The sequence below is a fragment of the Notothenia rossii genome (genome assembly GCF_949606895.1).
Source record: "Notothenia rossii genome assembly, chromosome: 10".
NCBI lineage: Eukaryota > Metazoa > Chordata > Actinopteri > Perciformes > Nototheniidae > Notothenia > Notothenia rossii.
Window position 1 is genome coordinate 43755868 of NC_136908.1, and position 21062 is coordinate 43776929.

General features: G+C 40.2%; 1 protein-coding gene and 1 long non-coding RNA gene across 2 annotated transcripts; both read left to right on the forward strand.

Annotated features, from left to right (window-relative positions):
* Nucleotides 1–24: 24 nt before the first annotated feature.
* On the forward strand, nt 25–1639 carry LOC307022771 (general transcription factor II-I repeat domain-containing protein 2-like; the record flags this gene model as incomplete). The annotated part of the gene is made up of 2 exons (XM_079655664.1): nt 25–115; nt 291–1639. 2 exons carry the CDS (start codon nt 25–27, stop codon nt 1637–1639), a joined length of 1440 nt encoding a protein of 479 aa, XP_079511790.1.
* Nucleotides 1640–2389: 750 nt separating this feature from the next.
* On the forward strand, nt 2390–4734 carry LOC307022460. The gene is made up of 2 exons (XR_013803405.1): nt 2390–4365; nt 4586–4734. It is a non-coding gene; the product is annotated as an uncharacterized lncRNA (long non-coding RNA).
* The last annotated feature ends 16328 nt before the right edge of the window (nt 4735–21062 follow it).

A 21062-nucleotide genomic window follows, 5' to 3' on the forward strand; every position in this document is an offset into this window, starting at 1 on the left:
AAACATGGCGAGCAATATGCTAACATGTCCATGGAGCAGCGGCTGCAGAAAGCCAAAGACTTGAAACGCAACCTTCAACATCAGCAAAGCATGTTCACCCGCATCAGTAGTGAAAGTGAGGCTGCTACCAAGGCAAGTTTTATTATTGCAGAGGAAATCGCAAAGGCTAGCAAGCCGTTTAGCGAGGGAGAGTTTATTAAAGACTGCCTTGAAAAAGTGTGCAGCTTTGTATGCCCTGACAAGAAGCAGGCATTTTCAAACATCAGCCTGTCCCGTAATACTGTGGCTAGTGGTTGATGAACTGGCCTCCGATGTAGAGAGCCAGCTAAAAACAAAAGCCAAGGACTTTATTTCATATTCACTAGCTGTAGATGAGAGTACAGACAGGACGGACACAGCCCAGCTGTCCATATTCATCCGCGGGGTTGACAGTCAGCTGTCCGTCACTGAGGAACTTTTAGACGTGAAACCGATTCACGGGACAACAACGGGAAAGGATATTTTCACCCAAGTGGAGCAGAGCGTGAACAAGATGGAGCTACCCTGGAGTAAACTTGTTGGACTGACAACGGATGGTGCACCGGCGATGTGCGGGGAAGTTCGGGGTTTGGTCGGTTTGACCCGAAAGGCGATGGGGGACACAGGAGAAAACTTGGTAGTTTACCACTGCATCATCCACCAAGAAGCCCTCTGCGGTAAGGTGTTGGGCATGGAACATGTCATGACTGTTGTGACTAAAACTGTGAACTTTATTCGTGCACGGGGCTTGAATCATCGGCAGTTTAGGGCTCTTTTAGAGGAGGAGAACTCCGTGCAAGAGGATCTGCCCTATCACACAGAGGTGCGCTGGTTGAGTCGGGGGAAAGTGCTGAGGAGGTTTTACGACACCCGCACTGAGATCGCTCGTTTCATGGAAAGCAAACAGAGGCCCGTCCCCGAGCTTGAGGATGAAAAGTGGCTGGGCGACTTGGCGTTTATGTGTGACATTACTGAGCACCTCAATTCACTGAATGTGAAACTCCAGGGAAGAAAGCAGCTGATCACAGAGATGCGGGACTCCGTGAAGGCATTTGAACTGAAACTGCGTCTGTGGGAGGGGCAGATGCGTAGAGGTAATTTGACCCACTTTCCTACCTGTCAAACAATAAGCGCCACCGTCACCATTCCACTCCCGACCCAAGTGTATGCTGACAAACTGAACACACTCAAAGAGGAATTCAGCAGGAGGTTTGCTGATTTTGAATCACAGAAATTCAACATTGACCTGTTCGCAAATCCTTTTGCAATTGATGTCGACACTGCCCCTGAGCACCTGCAATTGGAACTCATTGAACTGCAATGTAACAGCGCTCTGAAGACCCAGTACCAGTCAGTCGGGGCTGCTGAGTTTGCACCTCTCCTCCCTGAATCTGTGCCAGAGTTGCGTCTTCATGCTGCACACATCATGTCCATGTTCGGGAGCACTTACTCGTGCGAACAGATGTTCTCTATAATGAACTTGAATAAGACATCCCACAGATCCCGGATCACTGACCAGCATCTGACGTCGGTATTGAAAGTGGCCACAGCAAAGGACATTAAGCCTAGAATAGATGAGATCATCTGTAAGAAAAGGTGCAGAGTGTCTGGTAAAAGTTAAACTACAATGCATTTCAGATAGGCCTTGTTGCACTGACTATTTTGTGTTATCACAGAAAACATTTGTTGTGTTGAAAGATACAGTAGTAGTCCTAATGGTTTTGTTTAATTGTGAACTATTTTGTTATAAACTGAACCTACTGTAGGCTAGACTGCTAATGTAGTTTGTTTAATTGTGCACTTCTCTTTTTTTTAATTATTATTATCTTTAAAAACAGCATTGGTTTTGCACTTGATGCTATTGACAGCACTTTCATCTTATTTTGCTGATATAAAGAATTATCCACAAATATGAAGGGGGAACACACTATTTTTATTTTATTTAATCCACCTGCTAGCCTAGTTCTAAACATATTTGTTATGGTCCTGTCATCCATGTGCCCTCTCCTGGCAGGTTCTCGCCAGTCATGTGTTTGGTTTGATTGTGAATAAACACGCCAGTTTGGCTGCATTGACGTTATCTCTGAGTCATGTATATGAGTTGTAACCATAACAAGAATCACTGTAATGAATGTCATGGCCCCTGATTTTATTCACAACCGTCAGAATGGCCCTCAGTAAGTTTGAATTTGACACCCCTGCCTTAAACAAACAGATATACTGTATATGTAAAGTACCATGTGTACAAACAATATAACTGATTATCTTCTGTTGAACATGTTGGATTGTGTATATTCCGAATCAGGGTCCTTTTTATTTTACTGTAACTTTGTAAGTTGTGTTACCAATGCTTACTGTTTATTTGATATCAATTTGGTAATACAATTAATTTAAAAAAACAAGGTTTGGGTTTGTTCTTCAGATATGACTGACGTTAACGTGTAAGCTCAATAATGAACTACAGCTCAACCAACCATATTGTAATATATAATCATCTTGAAATATGACATTAATAATTGTAATATAAACACATCTTATTGTGAGGTTGATTTCACATACACTACTTCGACGTTAGCTAAATAGAAAATAGCATGGATAATTTACAAAGGCTTTAAAAACACAGCAGGAGCCCAAGACAATTATGAAACTTGTCATTATTTCAGTACATTTCAATTGGTTTTATTTTCATTAACGGTTGTCAACCGTTAGTGCCAAAGCAGTAGGCTATCATATAGTAATTACTGCTGTAGACTACAACCACTACTTGTTTAGCTAGCATAAACTCAACAAAGCTAGCATTAGCTGGCTAACTGATGTTATTTTGCCGCTAAACTGCACGATATAAAACGGTGGTCTTCAAAGCGGATTTAATCCTCAATCACAATAATAATATTCAAATTAATACTGGGCAAGTAATGTGCAAAACTTACCGTTGATTGACGCGCCATGTCAGCGGACTGGTAGTGACACAAACCGTTAGCCCCGCAGTCTCCATTCACCCGAGCCTCGTCATTCTGATAGCTCCGCCCCTTCGCTCCAACCCCCCTCTCTCCCACCAAATCTACAGGTGAAAATTACTTTTGCGACACATTTATCGCAAGAAGTGTAGCAAAAGTCAAGACCGCAGATTCGTCGATTTATACTGCCACAGAGCAGATTCGTCAAGTTGTAATGACTGATTTGAGAGGTTGTAATAACCAAGTTGCAGTCGTAATAGAGAGGCGAAGTCCCTCCCCTTCCGGGAGCCTCCATGGGACCCCGGAAGCGGAAAATTATACATTGAAGTCAATGGAGAGAGAAAAGTTATCTTTTGATCCCGTTTGAATTGTGCCACGAATGACACATATGATGTTTGTCAATCTTAAACAATCATTTCCATGTAAAAAAAGTCACAGTTTGTCGTAAAACTGTTGAAATGTAAGACTATGAAAAATACGCAACTAGAAAGACTACAAATCCCAAATGCATTCGGGGTCGCGTAAGTGACGTCATAGGCGATAATGCTCCAAGACTGGTTGCGACTCGCAAAGCAAAGAAGAAGAAGAAGATCTCGCAATTAAACCAAAGAAGAAGAAGAAGACTGATTTATTCCTTCCAATAAATATAAGAGATTGCTCCAATAAATTCACTTTTACAAGATGCCTGTGTGCTTTGTACCAGGTTGTAATCACAAAAGTGATCATACCACTTGCTCGTTCTATCGCTTCCCGTCTGATGAAAGGACCAGGAGTCGTTGGACCAAACATATCAGGTAATATACATGTTTTGCATGGAACATAGTCAAGTTAGCTACCTAGCTAGTAGCGAGCATGTTAGCTAGCATTACATTACATTACTTAGCCCTGTCATTTGTATTAGCCTTAACATGAAGTAAACCAAAATGTTAAACAGTAAGAGTAGTCATGATGGTAAGTATTTTGTGAAACATTTGAAGAGTAGCCTATCGCCTCCTCCACCAGGTGCTAAGGTGGCGGGAGGTAGGCTAACACCACATTACCATCAGCAATCTTTTCTACTTAATGCTATCTGCACAAATGGTTAACATTGAACATTAAAAGATCAGGCAGTTCAGGGAGAGTCGAAGGAAGGAAGGCAGGCAGCTTTGCATGACATTCTTCTGGACGTGTTTCATTGTGATGATAGTGAGAGTGAGTCAATCTGTGTGTTGGAAAGACAGTAGTTGAGTGATTACTGAGAGAAAATTATTAAAAGAGATAATTATTCAGTGTTGTTACTTTAAAGTGTTGTTACTGACCTTTTTCTCTTTTATTTTCTTTACCTCACCTGTAACTGCTGAGACCCTGAGGAACATACACACTGACCTGCTCTGGCAACCTGATTTCCACTGTACGTAATAGTATTTGGTTATGGTATATTATTTATATACATCAAAGGCACAATGCACCCCCCAGAGACACACATGTATTGAGTGTGATATGTTGCATTGGTCATGTGAAATCATCTTTACATACTAAAAAACTGTAGGAGCGGCAACTTGTTTTGAAATTGAATTTTTAATATCCGATAATAAAGTTGATCTGTTTTCTTTATTCTTCTCTCTTCCCAGCTCCATCCATCACCGTTCTCTGTTCCTGCAGGTCCTGCTTGCTAATCAATATTCATATTTTTTTACACAATTACAAATAAAGTCAATGTATTGGATGACATGAAGTTGTGCTTCATTCTGAGTCAATAATAAATTCATTCTGCCTTCAACTGCAAAATTATTGTGGACTGCACCGACATCCATGTAGCTGCCCCCCAGTAAGATGAACCAAGCAAAGCTGACACTCAACATACAGCTCTGCTCTTAAGTTTACATGAAGAATTTGTGAAATATTGGTAATAACAGGTTTAATTGATTATTAGTAATTAATTATATAATTTGTCTCATTGTAGACGAGCAGACAGCGAGCCAGATGAGAAAAGCAGAATATGCAGCTGCCATTTTCCACATGGAAAAGAGAAAGGGCCAAGTGTATTTGAGTGGACAAAAGAGAAATCCCAAATACGAAAAATAAAATTATACAATTTACAGATATGTATACAAATATATATATCCTATATACACCATCATGTATAATGATGGTGTATGATGTAGAAGGAAGTGTGGTAGATAACAAGTAAATATAGAGTTACATACAGATCCATGTTACAGCAAAAGATGGAATAACTAAGAAGCACGCAGTATAATAATAATTACATGCAACAATTAAATAACTGCTCAGCATCTCCACCACAATCCCAATCTGCTGTGTCCTGTTTTCCTCACCCTCTGCATAACACCCCATCACACATACGAAACACAACGCAGAGTCCGAGGGTGTTAAGAGTATGTTTATTTAAATGTCCTCCTCTCTACTGGCCAACACAGGGAGCATATGCTGGGTCTAGAATTGTTCCAGGAGGAGGAGATTTCCATGCGATGCAGGGTCTTTGGGGATGGGGATGATGATCGCCTCCTTCGTGGTCCAGAGTAGCAGAGACTCCGGTCTGTGATGTGCAGCTGTTATATAATATACAATACATTTTTTAAAAACATTTGATCAACAAAAAAGGATTTGGTCAGGATCTAGAGTCAGTGCGTAGTTTATTAATTAATCAATGCTCTCTACATTAGGAAAAGCAACACATACCAGTGTACCAGAGGGAGTCACACAAAGCTGTCCCTACATAACCAAACAAATTGACAAGATAACCAAAATCCTTGAATATACACACAGCAAATAAACTCAAATGACACAACGAGATGTAAAAGGAGATCACACATATAGTCGATATAAAACTGGCCGCTTCAATCTGAAGAGCAACTAAAACAAAACACGGGAGTGTATCTTGTTCTTGTGAACACTAATGTTATCCACAGCATACACAGAGACCACAAACTTCTTAAGGAGAAAACTAGTTGCTAAAACAAAACACGTTAGTGTACCTTGTTAGCTAATGTTAGCTAGCTGACATTAACGTTAAAATTTGCACTCATATTACTCACTGAAACCTTGTAAAGCCAGTCCCGCATGCTGGCCCTTACAGAACCGACTAACTCCCCTTTTGTGTATGTACAGCTCTCAACATGCCCAGACTTTTAGTGATTTTCACCTCGTTTTATACTTTTTCGCCTCATTCTGAAAGAAACAGGTGAAATTTGCTAACGTGACGGCCATCTTTGTGATGGTGACGCGTATTGTGCGAGACCAGAGACCTGTAGTTCACTGAGCGGTTTCACACAAAAAAAATTGTAACTTCACAGTTTTACGACACATTTTTATTTTTTTGACTTGCAAAATGTTCTTTTAATTTGACAAACATCATATGTGTCATTCGTGGCACAATTCAAACGGGATCGAAAGATGACTTTTCTCTCTCCATTGACTTCAATGTATAATTTTCCGCTTCCGGGTCCCATGGGTCGGAAGTAGATGGGCAGGACTTCGCCTCTCTATAGACAAGTTTACGCGCCAAAACACGGGTAGCGCCATAACCCTACACAAATGCACTTCATTTCCGCCGGAAGTCTTTTGCACAGCGTCTGTCGGTGTAAACCGATGTAAACAGTCAGACGGGCACTGGTGTAAACACAGCGATTTCGATGCTAACAGTGATGCTAGCTTGGGAACACGATTCTACTTCTTTGACTGGAGATGGCGTTACTCTCCCCCACCCGAATTCAGTGCAAAACTGGGAGGATAACATGACGACGTGGCCCAGCATAAAACCAAAATAAACTGCCTTATTTAGGTCATGCCCACAGGAGCCAACAGTTGTCTGTTGTTTACATAATGCACAATTTACATGATCTCTTTATGCTGTGCAATATATCATATGTGCCTGTACTGTTTGAGTGAAAATAAAGTTTGATGTAATTTAATTTCATTATTGCACTGTTATTGCATTATTGCATTTCATATGTTCCTTAGAGTGCTACAATTTCTTTTAACACAGTTCATCATTCATATTAAGCTCATACTGTACATAAATAACACTGAATTAATTAATTGTTGAGAGGAAACTAAAGAAATGGCTTCAACAAGAAAGATCACATGTTTAATCCTAACAGGTATTACAAATTAAAATATAAAAGCAGCCCACACAATTACATCACTATGAAAATATTCATATATAATATTAAAAAATACAATGCATGCAGTATTTGTTGTGTTTATCTGTATTTAATGAACAACATGGCTGGGTGCTGGGTGCTGGTTTGTGGTCGTAGCACTCTCTATCTAACCACTCGTTCAGGTGCTTTCTCGAGTGATTGCAACCAACTACCGCACACGTAGTTCCCGAACCACTTTTCTTCATGTTGTAATTGTTATATCCTCTTTGTCTCTGCGATATCAGTGCTTTGTCGGCACAACGGAGCTAGCTAGTAAAACAAACCCAGTCCGCCAAAACGGAAGTGCATTGCATCGAAGGGAGGAGTTCAGGATGTAGAGCGGAAACGGCTCAATAACTTGTGTATAGCGCGCGCATGTTCAAGGAGTGTTGTCATAGTTGGACAGCTCAGATCTGTTGTATGAAGCGATGCCGGTAGCGGAGGTAAGGCACACCCACCAAGTGTTCAGGACATTGTTAATACAGCGAAAATCAAAGCTGACGATCTCTTGGTTTGCTATGTTTTCTCCCCCAGACAACATGGACATAAGAAAAAAAAATTCAAAGAAGAGGAAAGTAAGTCATCAGCTGGTAGCAGTTAATCAGTTAACAGTGAGGGCGGCGGCGGCGGCGGCAAAAGCGTCTCAATTCTTGAGAGGAGTTTCGTCTTTATGTCATGATACAAATACTGAATAGTTTAGATGAGAAAAGGCATCGAAATGCCAGGTTACTAGTATTTATCATGTAAACAGGGAACATGAATAACCCAATCTCGCTTTGCCATAGCCGTGGGAACATGTTTCAAATGGGGGGTGCTGTGGGGATGACACCAGGGCTGGTTCTGACCAATGTGCTGCCCTATAGGCAAGATTTTAGCTGGCAATGAAAGACCTCTACAAAAGACCAATACACTATTAAAAGAGAAACATATTGACATGGTGGACAGCTTATATAAAAAGGCTTTATTACGTTCCCTATTGGGCTAGGGGAACCAAAGGGAAATAACACAACCAGATTGGTATTGGTATAATTATAAGTGGTTTTAATGCACAACAGGTGAACAAAATGGCAGGCAAACAGCCTGAAACAAACAAAAGAGCAAAAACACCGGTTTAAAAAACAAACATAGAGGCCACAAAGGCGCAAGTTTAAATGGGCAACCAAACTAAGGGAGGACTCTAAAAGGTGAGTCTAAAGACATACAGGGAAAATAAATACTAATATAATAAATAAAGAACGAAACAAAACCTCACTTTAAAAGTGGTACACCTAACACAAAGAATCTATACAAAAACACAGCTAAACTAAAGGCAACCGTCACAGAATCCTAAACTACTCTAAATACTAACTAAGCTACTCTACACTCTAACTAACCTACTCTAGGGACTACTGATCACACAAGTTTAACCCCAGAACAAAAAGCAAGTAGCGAGAGGCATCTGTCCACATACAGAGCCTCCAGAATGATGATTGTCCCCAAGCTTTGTAGTCATCTCCAAACGGTGTGCGCCGGCTGTGCGCTGCGATTGGAGTGCGTCGGGCCCGGTGTGCTCCAATCGCAATCTTCAGGGGCGGACCAGGAGATGGCAGCCAATGCCGGGAGGGCAACCGCACAGCTCATTTACATAGAACACACACAGCTGAAAACACTCAGACGACCAGGAAGGCAGCAGCCGTAACAGGCTTCAAATGTATTTAGTATTATAACATGTTTTAATTGGGGGGTGGACTTCACATCCTCTAGGGGGGTCCGGGGGTGCCCCCCCGGGAAGATATTTTTAACATTTTAAAGTAAAATGCTTCAGTCTGGTGCACTTTGAGTGCCCAATCACTAGAGACTGATCTAGGGGGTACAACTCTAAACACCCATATGAAAAAGATCGGTTTGCATTTTATTAATCAAATAAGTATGTGAACATTTTCAATAACCTTCTATAGCCAATAACAAATAAATGTAACTTATTTTATTTTTGTTGTTCATTCATATCTTATTTTACCAGTTAACATTTATTTATGCATATTTTTAAATCTCTCCAGTTTTAAACGATATTTTTGGTTTACTGTCCTATAGTAGGCTATACATTGGAATGATTTCAAACCTGTTTTTATTTATCCTAATAATTATAAAGGTGTGCCTTGGAAATATTTGTTTACATAATTGTGATCAATACGTTTGAGACTCACTGAGATAATTTAGACTAAAGTGAACTATCTAAACCCTTAGAGTCCTTTACCTCACTGAGCCTCTCAGTCTGACAGGACAGAACTCTCCCTCCACATTATTGTAGAAACAGCTTCTTATATCCGTTAGCGCAACCGAAGCTAACAACAATCCCCGCCGGCACCGGTGCACCCCCTCTCTCTATCTCTCTCACTTTGGCTGTGAGCTGCGGGCGCCTGAAGCCAACATCCCCCACTTTCATCACTACAGCGCCCATCGTACAGGGCAAATGGAAAATGTAACCGGGTTGAAAAGGGTGTTATCTTTACTTAATTATGAATGTTGTTACATCAAGGCTGAAAATTCTTTTTTTTTGGTTTATTAGTATTATATCTTGTAGAAGTGCAGATCCCCTGTCATCCACCAGGGGGTAATGCAGCACCCTCAGCACCCCTACTTCCCACGGCCCTGCGCTGTGCTCATGTAAACACCATGATGTACTGTAGAGACGCAGTCAGTGTGTTTGACTGGAGCCTCAGTTCGATAAGAGATTATTTTCTGAGTTCTTTAACTGAGGTACTCTCTCTCAAAGTGGTAACGTGCATCATGTTTTAATTATACTTATCATTCAGAAGATTTTTGTGTGTGTTTATGTTTTACTGAGTGCTTATAGGCAATTTCCATCCCAGTATTCAGTTAACTATTTATTTTCTGTGCACATTACATAGCTAATATTCTACCTACTGCTTGGGGCTTTGAGTCTTCAAAATGTCTAATGTCACGGACTGGGACTTACTTTAGAGTCAGTTGTATTTACATTCAGTATGACTTGTTATGATTCAATGTGAAAGAGTATACTGCTCAATAAATAATGATCACTTCACCACCTCTCTTGACATCTAGGCGCTTGAGAGTGATTCAGAGGCAGAACACAGGGACAGTGGAGAGAGGTTCATTGCTGAGGTGAGTGATGAGAGGGAAATTACAGTTTAGAGTAAATGATGATGTGGACTCTCATCCCAGAACGTTAAGGAAATCAGTGGGGATATTGAACAGGAAACATTTCAGTCAAGGGGCATCATATGACCGATATAGACAGAAGAGCAACATTTATTTGAACATTTAAGTCAATGATATATTCCTAGGTGAACTTAACATCTGTATGGAGTCAGATCAGTCTCAATATTAATAAATGCTCACAGAAGGATTCACAAATGTATTTTGCGATTTATATACATGACCCTCCACAACAATATCTCTCAATGCACTCACAAATATTTATTGTTGTATATAAATGTGCAAAAAATGGGCATTTAAACTGCTACTCCCATTGGGGATTTTCCAAAAATCGGATGTCAAATGTTAAGCTTTTGAGCTACTTATCTCATCACACAGTGCTCTAAGGTGAGCAATTTGCATATATAGCAATACCAGAGATTGTCCTGAACATTTTGATATTAAACACATGGGGTGCCATGTTAGAAGAAATACATTTAAAAGGTGATTTAAGAAAACATCTACAAATTGAGAAAATACCCTTAGACTCCAGAGGGTTAATGTAGCAGAATGAGAAGTGATTCTATAGGTCTGGTAATTTTAGGATACAAACCCATACTGTACAAAGCATTGATGAAGTGTTCTGTCATGTTATGCTTATTTGGATTCAACAGGTCAATATTGTAATCCCCACAGATAAACATCATTTTTTGTAATGATTTAGTAAACATGTTTTCTACCTATCTGTAAATGTGTCAATACAGGTTCCAGAAGCTCTGTATATACAACTCACAATAACATTTTTAGACTTTTCCATACAAATTTCATATGGGTGTTGAGAGATGTATCCATAGATCTCTTAATGTTGCTCTCAAAGCGCACCAGATTGATGCTTTTAACTTCAACATTTAAAAAAAAATCTTCCCGGGGGAGCACGTCCCCCGGACCCCCCTAGAGGAGGTTAGCTCCCCCCGCCACTTAAATCATGTCCACATGGATAGGAAACTAAATACTTTTGCACACATCTTGTGTCCATCTTTCTGTTGTGGTGGTCATGCCACAACCGTGCGCGTGAATGCATGCACGAGTCATGGTAAAATATCTGGATTAAGAGGTTGCTTTTTCTTTTCACAGCATAACAGAAAGGCGAAATGAATCTGTGAGTTTAGTATTTTTAAGCAGAGGTCAATAACTTGTATACGGCCCTCGGAGAATGTTGTAAAAATTGAAATGGCCCTTGAGAGGAAAAAGGTTCCCTGCCCCTGATTTAAAGGTTCACATTGATAAATACATTTGTTCCTTTAGTGCAGGGGTATTCAACTGAAGTTCAACGAGGTCCAGTTAGAGAAAATCTCCCCATGCAAAGGTCCAGAACTTCAAAATGTCTAAGTTGCTTTATGAATTAGTGTGATATATTTAGCCAATAGCTCACGACAGGCCGTGGTATATGCTCATTATATCACAGCTAAGGGGCGTGGTTCGGCCCGACGCGAAGCGGAGGGTTGACAATCCCCTCCACTTTCTCCGGTCCCCGAGATTGGGCTTCCAGTAGCTCTCGTGCTTTCGCACCTGTGGCCACTAACGCTCATAATTTCTCTGCTATGTTTCAAGACCCGCATCAGAAAGCTTTTGAATGGTGGTACTTTTCCAGTTGGTCTACCTGCTCTTCACGTAGCTCTGCATGTCGTCGTTTAGGTGCTTTTTTTTTTGGAGATAGGCACTGCGCAATCCACTCCTCCAGGGCCGGCCCTAGACTTTTGGGGGCCCTAAGCGAGCTTTGGCTTGGGGCCCCCCCTAACTCTAGGGCGTTCTCACTACATACAACACGGAACCAACTTTTGTCTTATGATGTTAGCATAAGCACACATATTGTATAAATAAGCATGTAAACACCGTGGACCTAACCTTCTCTAGGGGGGTCCTCACCTCCTCTAGGGCGGTCCGGGGGCATGTTCCCCCGGGAAGATTTTTTTTTTAATATTGAAGTTAAAAGCATCAATCTGGTGCACTTTGAGAGAAAAATTATGAGATCTATGGATACATCTCTCAACACCCATATGAAACAGAACTGTAAACAGATTTTTCTTTATGGATATTTTACCAATCACTTAAACTGTATTCTTGTTTTGTCATATAGTATTTCATAACTGTTTTTCATTTATTCTCTCTGGCTGTCCATCTCATAATGTTTACATAGAAACTAGCTGTCAATAGGAATATCATTCAGAAAAATTATAATTTCTTTCAAAAATCTGTCACAAAAAGAGGTTGCATATTTAAATGCAGGTGTTGTTATGGCAACGTCAGTGGCCAAACAGCCACATTTACTGCTCCAAATATGTTCAAACATGCTGTTGACATGTAAAGCAGTGGCAACTATGCCACCATTTCAGGAATCTCCCTGCGGATGTAACTTACAGGCGAATACAGCGATGTCCTCTCACAGCACCATGGAAAATTGAAAGTAACCAAAGGAGTGATGATTGTTTAACGCGGGGTAACATTTCAGGGTAAGCCAATCAGAGACAGAGTTGGGCGGGTCTTGCCTTATAGGGAAAATACGAACACACGAACACTTGCTAATGCTAACATACACACACACGGCAACGCTCACCACCAGCACACACACACACACACAATGGCAGATGCAAGTATCAGCGAGAGCAGCAGCGCATTTACAACTTGGAGATATAACCACTATTTTCAATTTGTGGGGATAAAGGACGCAAAAAATATTACGGTCGAATGTAAACTGTGCGCAGGACAGAAAGCATTGTCTTACTGTGCCACAGAACAACACAAACATTTGTATTTTTATTGTTATTATTTTTAAAGTAAAGTAACTTGTTACTAGTTACTTTTATAATTTAGTAACTAATAAAGTAACTAGTTAATGTTTGAGAGCAGTAACTATAACTATTACTAGTTACTTTTTAAAAGTAACTTGCCCAACACTGCATAACATCCATATATTTCAGTGTTAGGTTGATGCTTAGCTAAGCTAACTGTGAAACACTTTAACTGACAGGACTCCGGATCAACTGTGTACTGTAAGGTAGCTTCTAGCTTCATGTCGAACAGTAAGTCAACATTTTCCAGAGAGCTTTCTTTGAAATCACCAGGTAACGCTAAAAAACATTACATTTAGATTATATGACAGTGTTTATTTAATATATCTGGCTAGCTATAGCTACTTGCTAACGGTTTAGCTTACCCCCGCGATTCAAAGTAACGTCAACGTAGCTGTAATTTATGCTTTGCTTACATGTTCGCATAACTTGGAAGTTTACTGACATTTATATACCTTGTTTACCTGGCTCAAGTGGTGGCTCTGGGGTTGTTGTGTGAGCCACCACTTGAGAATTGTCATATTTTTTAAGAAAATGTTTTCTTATGTCCATCTTCAAAAACTCTAGGTCCGACTGACAGTTTATTTTAAACATTGTCACAGCTCACAGAATAGGTACCTGTCAGCCAATAAGACAGATGTTTATTTCCATTCAACTCTCTGGTTGTTCTGGTGTCTTGCCTCTGTTGCATTCACTGAACACGGGAAATTACAATCCCGCCGTCCTCTCTTGTGTCATGATGAGGTTCAGGTAAAGCACGGTTACTATATTGACTCAATAATATAATACATGACTTTGAGAGGAGGCAATCTAGGCATGTTAACACAATTAATTAAACATACTTATCACGGCAACAGTGTACTGAGATTTATTTATTTTTTAAATAAAAAAATTAAACAAAATAAAAAATGTTTTGCTAAGGGGCCCCTTAGTGTCTGCGGGGCCCTAAGCGGCCGCTTATGTCGCTTAATGGGTCGGGCCGGCTCTGCACACACACACACACACACACACACACACACACACACACACACACACACACACACACACACACACACACACACACACACACACACACACACAAAACGAAGTCACGCTTTATTAACTCGTGCGCACGAGTTACTAAAGCGTTCGCACGAGAAGGTATCTTGTGCGAACGAGGAAGTAAAACGTGGCCACGTTTTATTTATTTTTTCTCTCTATGAACCCTCCAGGGCTCCGTAGGGTTTACTGAAAGTGCTACATAAATCGAACGCTTCCATAAGCATTTGCACCAGTCGGACACCGTAATGAACAGCTCTGAATACTTAATAATTTAATAAAAACATCTCCAACACATGAATTTGTATATGTTACACAAACATGTGTGTTGCTCCAGCCTTAGCTTATTGGCCAGTAAAAGAAGGGGTATGCTGCACTGTGCTGTAGCTATTAGTCCATCCATGCATATCACATGTAAAACACACACACACTCATTAAGTGGAGAAGCAGGGTGTGTTGGGAGGTGTGTGTCAGTGAGTGAAAGGGCAAGAGGTTGATTGGGAAGTTAAATTGGATATTGAACTGACTAGTCTGCATTTCGGTCAGTGCGTCTCATGCAGGAGAGTTATTATTGGATAAAAATCACACTAGTCTAACAAATACATGAAAACTGTCACAAATGAGGTGCACATTTTTCCTCAGGCTGAAAGATAATTACTTCCATACTGACCTCGGGCGGGATGTGTCCATGCTGTGGTTTACTGTTTTTTTTTTTTTCGGCGTTAGTTAACTCATATTGATATCAGTAATGATTTCTTTTACATAGTGAAGTTCAGGATTAGGAACCTGCTACGAGCTGCGAAGATGTATGTTTCTCCTGCTGGGTGTGTGACAGTGTCAGTGTGTGAGTGTGTTTTTGGGGGTGCAGTTATGGGGTGACTGGACGCATGTTGACAAATCAGTCTGGGCCACCACAGTCAGTCGTCCCATTAATTCTGAGCGGAAGGCCCCCTAACACTGCCTCATTGATCCCAGCTGACCGCTCCACAGCAGACATTTTGTTTTCGCCTCTGAGACTTGTAATTGGCGGTGGCCACACAACGCACACCTTAACACAGGCCACTTTAGAGCCTCTCCACCAGCCGTCAACATCCACCTCACACAGGCTCAGCCTCCACAACACACACTCTGTTCGGACGTCTCAATGCTCCTGTGTTGGGCCGGAGGACATGAATGTGGCTCAACACCTGGAATGTGCCTCGCTGCAGCGGGCAGAGAGATCGCTCCAAACATGAACTCAGAGTAACTGTTTTATGTCTCTGGTTTGTTTTGAATTAATAGCAAGACCTCCATCCCATAAACCCATGCAGCTTGGGAGACATTCAAATACAACTGTCAGTAAGAGAAAAGCAGAGACAGCAGATTGTTACAATAACACAATTATGCAACATTTGTTTTGTATAAAAGTCAAACCAGTGTTGCTGCTCAAACTTGCCGACTATAAATGAGCCCTCAGAAATCCCAGTGGTCTCATTTACTGAATTCTTCCACATGTTTTCCTGCGGACCTCGTCTGAGAAGTTGATGTGTCAGCAGACAGTTTACATGAGATGAGTCGTTGTAAACAGAAGGACAGCTGACCTGTTACCTGTGATCATTTGTACCAAAATAATCTGTAAAAACACAGACTGGTCTCCCAACTGTTCCGTTTATACCACAGATCTGCATGGTCAGATACGCTTTGAGGGACGTATCCACGGTGAAACTGAAATATAATACAACACTGACATATGATCATTTTTTGAAAGTTCATAGGTAGAATGTTAAAACAGTAGCTTGTTTACAGGTACAGCAGAATAAGACTTGTGTTTCTGGTTATCCTTGTAATGTAAGTTCAATGTAAACTCAATTGTTGCCTCTCTTTGGGAAGCATCAGACTGTGTATCTGCTACAGGTCCACCTGCTTTAGCTAACTGTGTCTGACAGTGTTCACCTGAGATGGGGCTGATGACAGCTGTGAGACTGAAGTAAAACAACTGAGTTGGTGTAGAAAAGTTATTCGTAAAGCTGAGGGAAAATGCAGAGTCAGTTGATTCTTACATAGTTACTTAATCCATTGGTAATATAAACATTTTTATTTGAGAAGTTTTCACATCTGAATCCAGGTTGGGGAGGGTTACTTTAAAATGAAATCTGTTACCATTACTAAATACCCCCCAAAAAATGTAATCAGTAACCTAATCTGAGTATCACAATATAAGAGTAATGCAACCTGATCTTTGTTATTTTTGGATTACATCAACATCTAATGCAATGCAAATAAATACTAGAGTTAAGTGTATAATGTAAGAGAACAGAGCAATGTAAACTTCGAAAAGAAGATATTTTTCTATCAGTTTGTCCTCTACTCAGTGATTTCTTTTAGAGGGAAATCTGCCTTTCATTAAGCATATTCATGCGGTAGCCTATACACCAAAAATGAAACACATGAGCACATACTACAGTTTAAAAAAGTAGAAATAAGATACAGGCTTCAGGGTCCTGTATCTAGACCGAATGCTAGGTCTAGTTATCCTGCAAGTTATCTCCATTAAAAAAAAAAGTAACAGTAATCCATTACTCCCAAAGTCTGTCAGCAGCTACGGCTCAAGCAACAAAGAAAGCTCCCAGAACCTAAAGCTTTGTCAACACAAGGTCAAGCAGAGGTCGCAATATCATGTCACAGTCAGCATTTATAAATGAAGAACTGTCTTGATATTGAAATAAATAAATAAAAAATCTATTTTACTCCACTCTGCCGATGTTTTACAAGCACTTTCCATTGAAACAATCACGCACACACAGAGCTTCCTGTCACTCTGACTCTGTGCGTTGTTGCTGGCAGAGAGGGATACCTGTCCTGGAGCTAGGCATGATGGGTAGGCATTCTTCAGCACTGTTACTATTCTGAGTATAATTTCTGGCGGCCTTCATCGCAAGCTCACTGCCAACATCTGTACGAGCCTCTGACTGCAGAGGTTCTGGCACCGTGACGGACCAACTCACATACCTCCACTCTCCTCCACACTGTCTGAGCGTGGGGGTGTATGGGGGTCTTTCACAGCCAGAAAAACATCTATCATGCAGGCGCTGCTGTGACCAAACAAATCAGCAGTGGCTAAAGAATATGATTTCACCAGAAGAGGAATGTGAGAGCTGATGCGCTGTATACACTGCGCAGGAGAAATGCATGATGGGATACGAGCCGTCGGCTGTGGGGAAGTTTCTGCTCTTTAGGAAACTTTATTAAAATTGTTTGAATAAGATTACATTACATACCATCACATACATAACAGAGTTGTTAAAGTGCCCTGTCCACTGAGGTAGGTCTGAATAAGTCCAACTACAGACTAAGCTTCTCCTTCTTAGCGAGTACACGTTTTATTATCATGTCGCTGTTTATTATGGTCTGGCTATGACCACCATATTACATCTATTCTTTCAGATCTTCATGAATACACTGCCGATTGTTAATTGGAACAGTTATTTTGGTCTTGCGTCAGTATTTTTCTTTGATTAAGCGGTACATATCAGAATGATAATTTACATTGTTTGTTAATCCAAGGCCTCGCGGGACCAACCAGCCCACCTGAGCTCTAAAGCATCATTAGGAGGTGCTGCAGAGGGACCACAATGCAACAGGTGAGCTGTAAGTGTTCAGGGTCCGGAGCAAAATCCCAGCTACGCCCTTTGAGGAGACATTTCAGAATATAAGGGAAGAAACGGAATGTGGATCACTCTGGAGCAGAGCACTGATCTGCATTCTGGCCTCTGGATCAAACATGGTGTCAGAGGGGGGTGTTTGTGCTGTCTGGGGTTGTTTTCCAGTGTGACATAAGGAAGCAATCAGCCCATCGATGAGTGGCCTGTTGGGATGGTGTGATCCCCCCAAGTCATTCAGGAGTCTGTAGGGATCTAATCAATCACTACAAGCCAACACAAATGCTCAGAAATGTCATTCCTGCCCCAGATTCCTGCTAGGTCTGTGTTTTTGTTAGTTTTCTCCCTGCTGAGAATCACACTGAGGAGCGGAACAACATCAGAGTCCTGCAGGAGCAGCGAGGATCCCCTGAGTATGGTGGAAGACCCTCTGTGTGAGGGATAATGTGCCACGAGGCGATCGGATCGTCACTAAGAGTATGGTGAAAACAAACGTGTATGTGGTCTTATATGTGGTGTTTACTTCCTGTCTGTCTTCTTCTGTGGATTTCTCTGATGTCCAACGCTTTATCTTTAAACCTCTTTCCTTCTTTTTTTGCTTAACAGTGGTGTGTTATCCAGTATTAACAACCTCTGAAGTGTCCAAATTGACCGAATCAGAATCTAATTTTCATCTAAACCATGTAATAAGACATGATATTCAGCTGCAGATAAGAACTTGATTTAATTACGTCTCTGAGAGTTAACAGTGAGCCAAATGGCACCACGCCACACAGCTCTTATGTTTAGTTGAATCATTTGTTCAAATTAAATGTAACTGCTCCTTGAATAACTGCGTTTGGATTAACGATGTAACCACAACAGCAGTAATTAGAAATGAAGTTGTTCTTCAGGAGAATAACTCAAAGCATCCGTTACGTTCTAACCCAAAAGAAAATAATCAATACTGCACAGCCCAGTTCCTTTCTGGCACAATCCAATTTATTGACAAGTTCTAATTAAAATAACATTACTGATCATAGGAGCAAATGGAGCAGCAGGAAAATCTACGTGCTGCCGTCATAAATAGCTGTCATTAAAACAAAACAGGTCCACTTTGGAATAAATTATTATTATTATTATGTTAGAATTTATTCAGAATGATCTTTCAAACATACCTCTTGTTCACATCCTCTCTGAATAGGAATGAGCTAACCAAAGGTCTCACACCTCTGAGCAGCTGTTACTGACCCAATAAACCTTTCACAGGACTACTCGAAAAACCAACAAAAGAAGTGGTTATCACCCCTCACAAAGAGCAGAAAACAGCCTCTTGACAAAACAATTGAGCGTACTGATGTGTATTTAATCAGAGTGATGTCTGCTGCTGATGGACTCTGCTGTGTGTATTGTCCACAGCATCAGTTCATTGTTGCCAGTTAAAATGAAAACTAGCCCGCCCTAAAACAGTAGTGTAGAAGAGGTCAGGGTTAAATGAGATGGCTGTTAGTTCATTATGAGTGTTTACCACGTGTTTCAGAATCTCTTATGATTACCTTACAGAGGGTGCACCACAGAAAGTTCTTACTCAGAATGTAATAATCACTAATCTTTACATCTAGCAACTGTCACATATATCTGTTGGGTATCTAACTAACTAACTAACTAACCAACTAACTAACCAACTATCTAACTAACTAACTAACTAACTAACCCAAAGTTAGTTTGCTAATACCATATACAAAAATGATGTGATATAGTCAAAACATCAGACATGAAGCTTGATTAAAAAATTGTTAAGATATAAACTGGGAAGTTTTGATCATCTCAATTTAACAAAAAACACAAGATATACCTCTAATCTCATGCTTATATTCAAATGATGGAACATCAGGCTGAATGGGTTCCTATAGCGTGTTTATGACTGAACAGTTCTACTAATACAGGCGACCAAACACTTGTTACTGTCTTCACTAGCTTAGACTGGTATAACCTTAAATCAGTGTTTGCTACTCGTTTCTTTTACTAGGGCGTATTTTAACCAGATGCTAGGAAGAGGGAGAATTCCATCTTTTAATTAATACAGATGTGAATGTAAATCATAGCACACTTTCCATTATCAAAACATGTTTAGTATCTTTAAAGCATACCATAGAAACATATTTCATCCGTGTGTTACAGCAAAACATATTTCATCCGTGTGTTACAGCAGATTAATGAGATGACCTCATGAAGAGGAAGTACCAGCGGACAGTGAGAGTATGACCTTGGTCAACAGGAAATTGTTTGACGCTTTGCCTGGAGGGAACCTGACACCGCTGCCTTGGCATGAATATCCCATTAAGGACTTTTTATGTAGAAATGGGAAAAAGAGCAAACATCTTTTAAATTGCAAATGAGACAGTTTCAGTTGGCTTTCAAGTGTAGAAGGTCTTAGAGCCTCTGTTAGTGAGTCTGTCTTCGAGGGGAACATGTCGTTTTGTGTCCTACAACAAGCTGGAATATGACCTTCTGTCCTAACAGCACTATTCACTGAATTATTCAATTATAAATGTTGTAATACAATGTTTAGTTTTATCATGAAACATGTTTATTTCTGACAAATATACACATAAATGTTACTTTTGGCTTTATTTAACCAGTGCCCTGAGCAGGCAGTGTTTTTGTCTCTAATAGCCAATACACACAAACACACACGCTGTGATGGAATACAAACTGACATTATGTTAAACTAACTATTATTTTAAGGCTTTCATTTGTTTTTGTTACAGCCAAATGCAACATATGCACTGAATCTCGCTCCTGTGTGAATATTGTTAGTCTTTTTGATTAAAGACTGAATATTTGGGGGTTTTGCTCACAAAACATGCAATAAAAAATGTGTCAATTTAAGGATAGGGAAACAAAATGACCATTCCACGGACAAAGTGATTGATCAAGAACATATTTCGTTAAAGCGTTGAAAAAGTAGAAGTCCTACATTTCAAATGTTACGGAGTATTAAAGGTGTGTTAACATGTACAACGTTTTATAGAATATTTTCCCACAAAAATACAGGGGTTTCAATAATCATACTGTATTAATTAACTTCTCAAAATGTCTTTCTTCCTGTCTCTTTTCTTTTCCCCTTTCTCCTTGATATATGGTTGTCTTTTATTTATTTATGTATATATATATATATATATTTATTATTATTATTATTTATTATTATTATTATTATATTAAAATAAATACAATTAAATGTGTTTCATTACCTGAATGTGCGATGACTTTTTTTGTCACTTC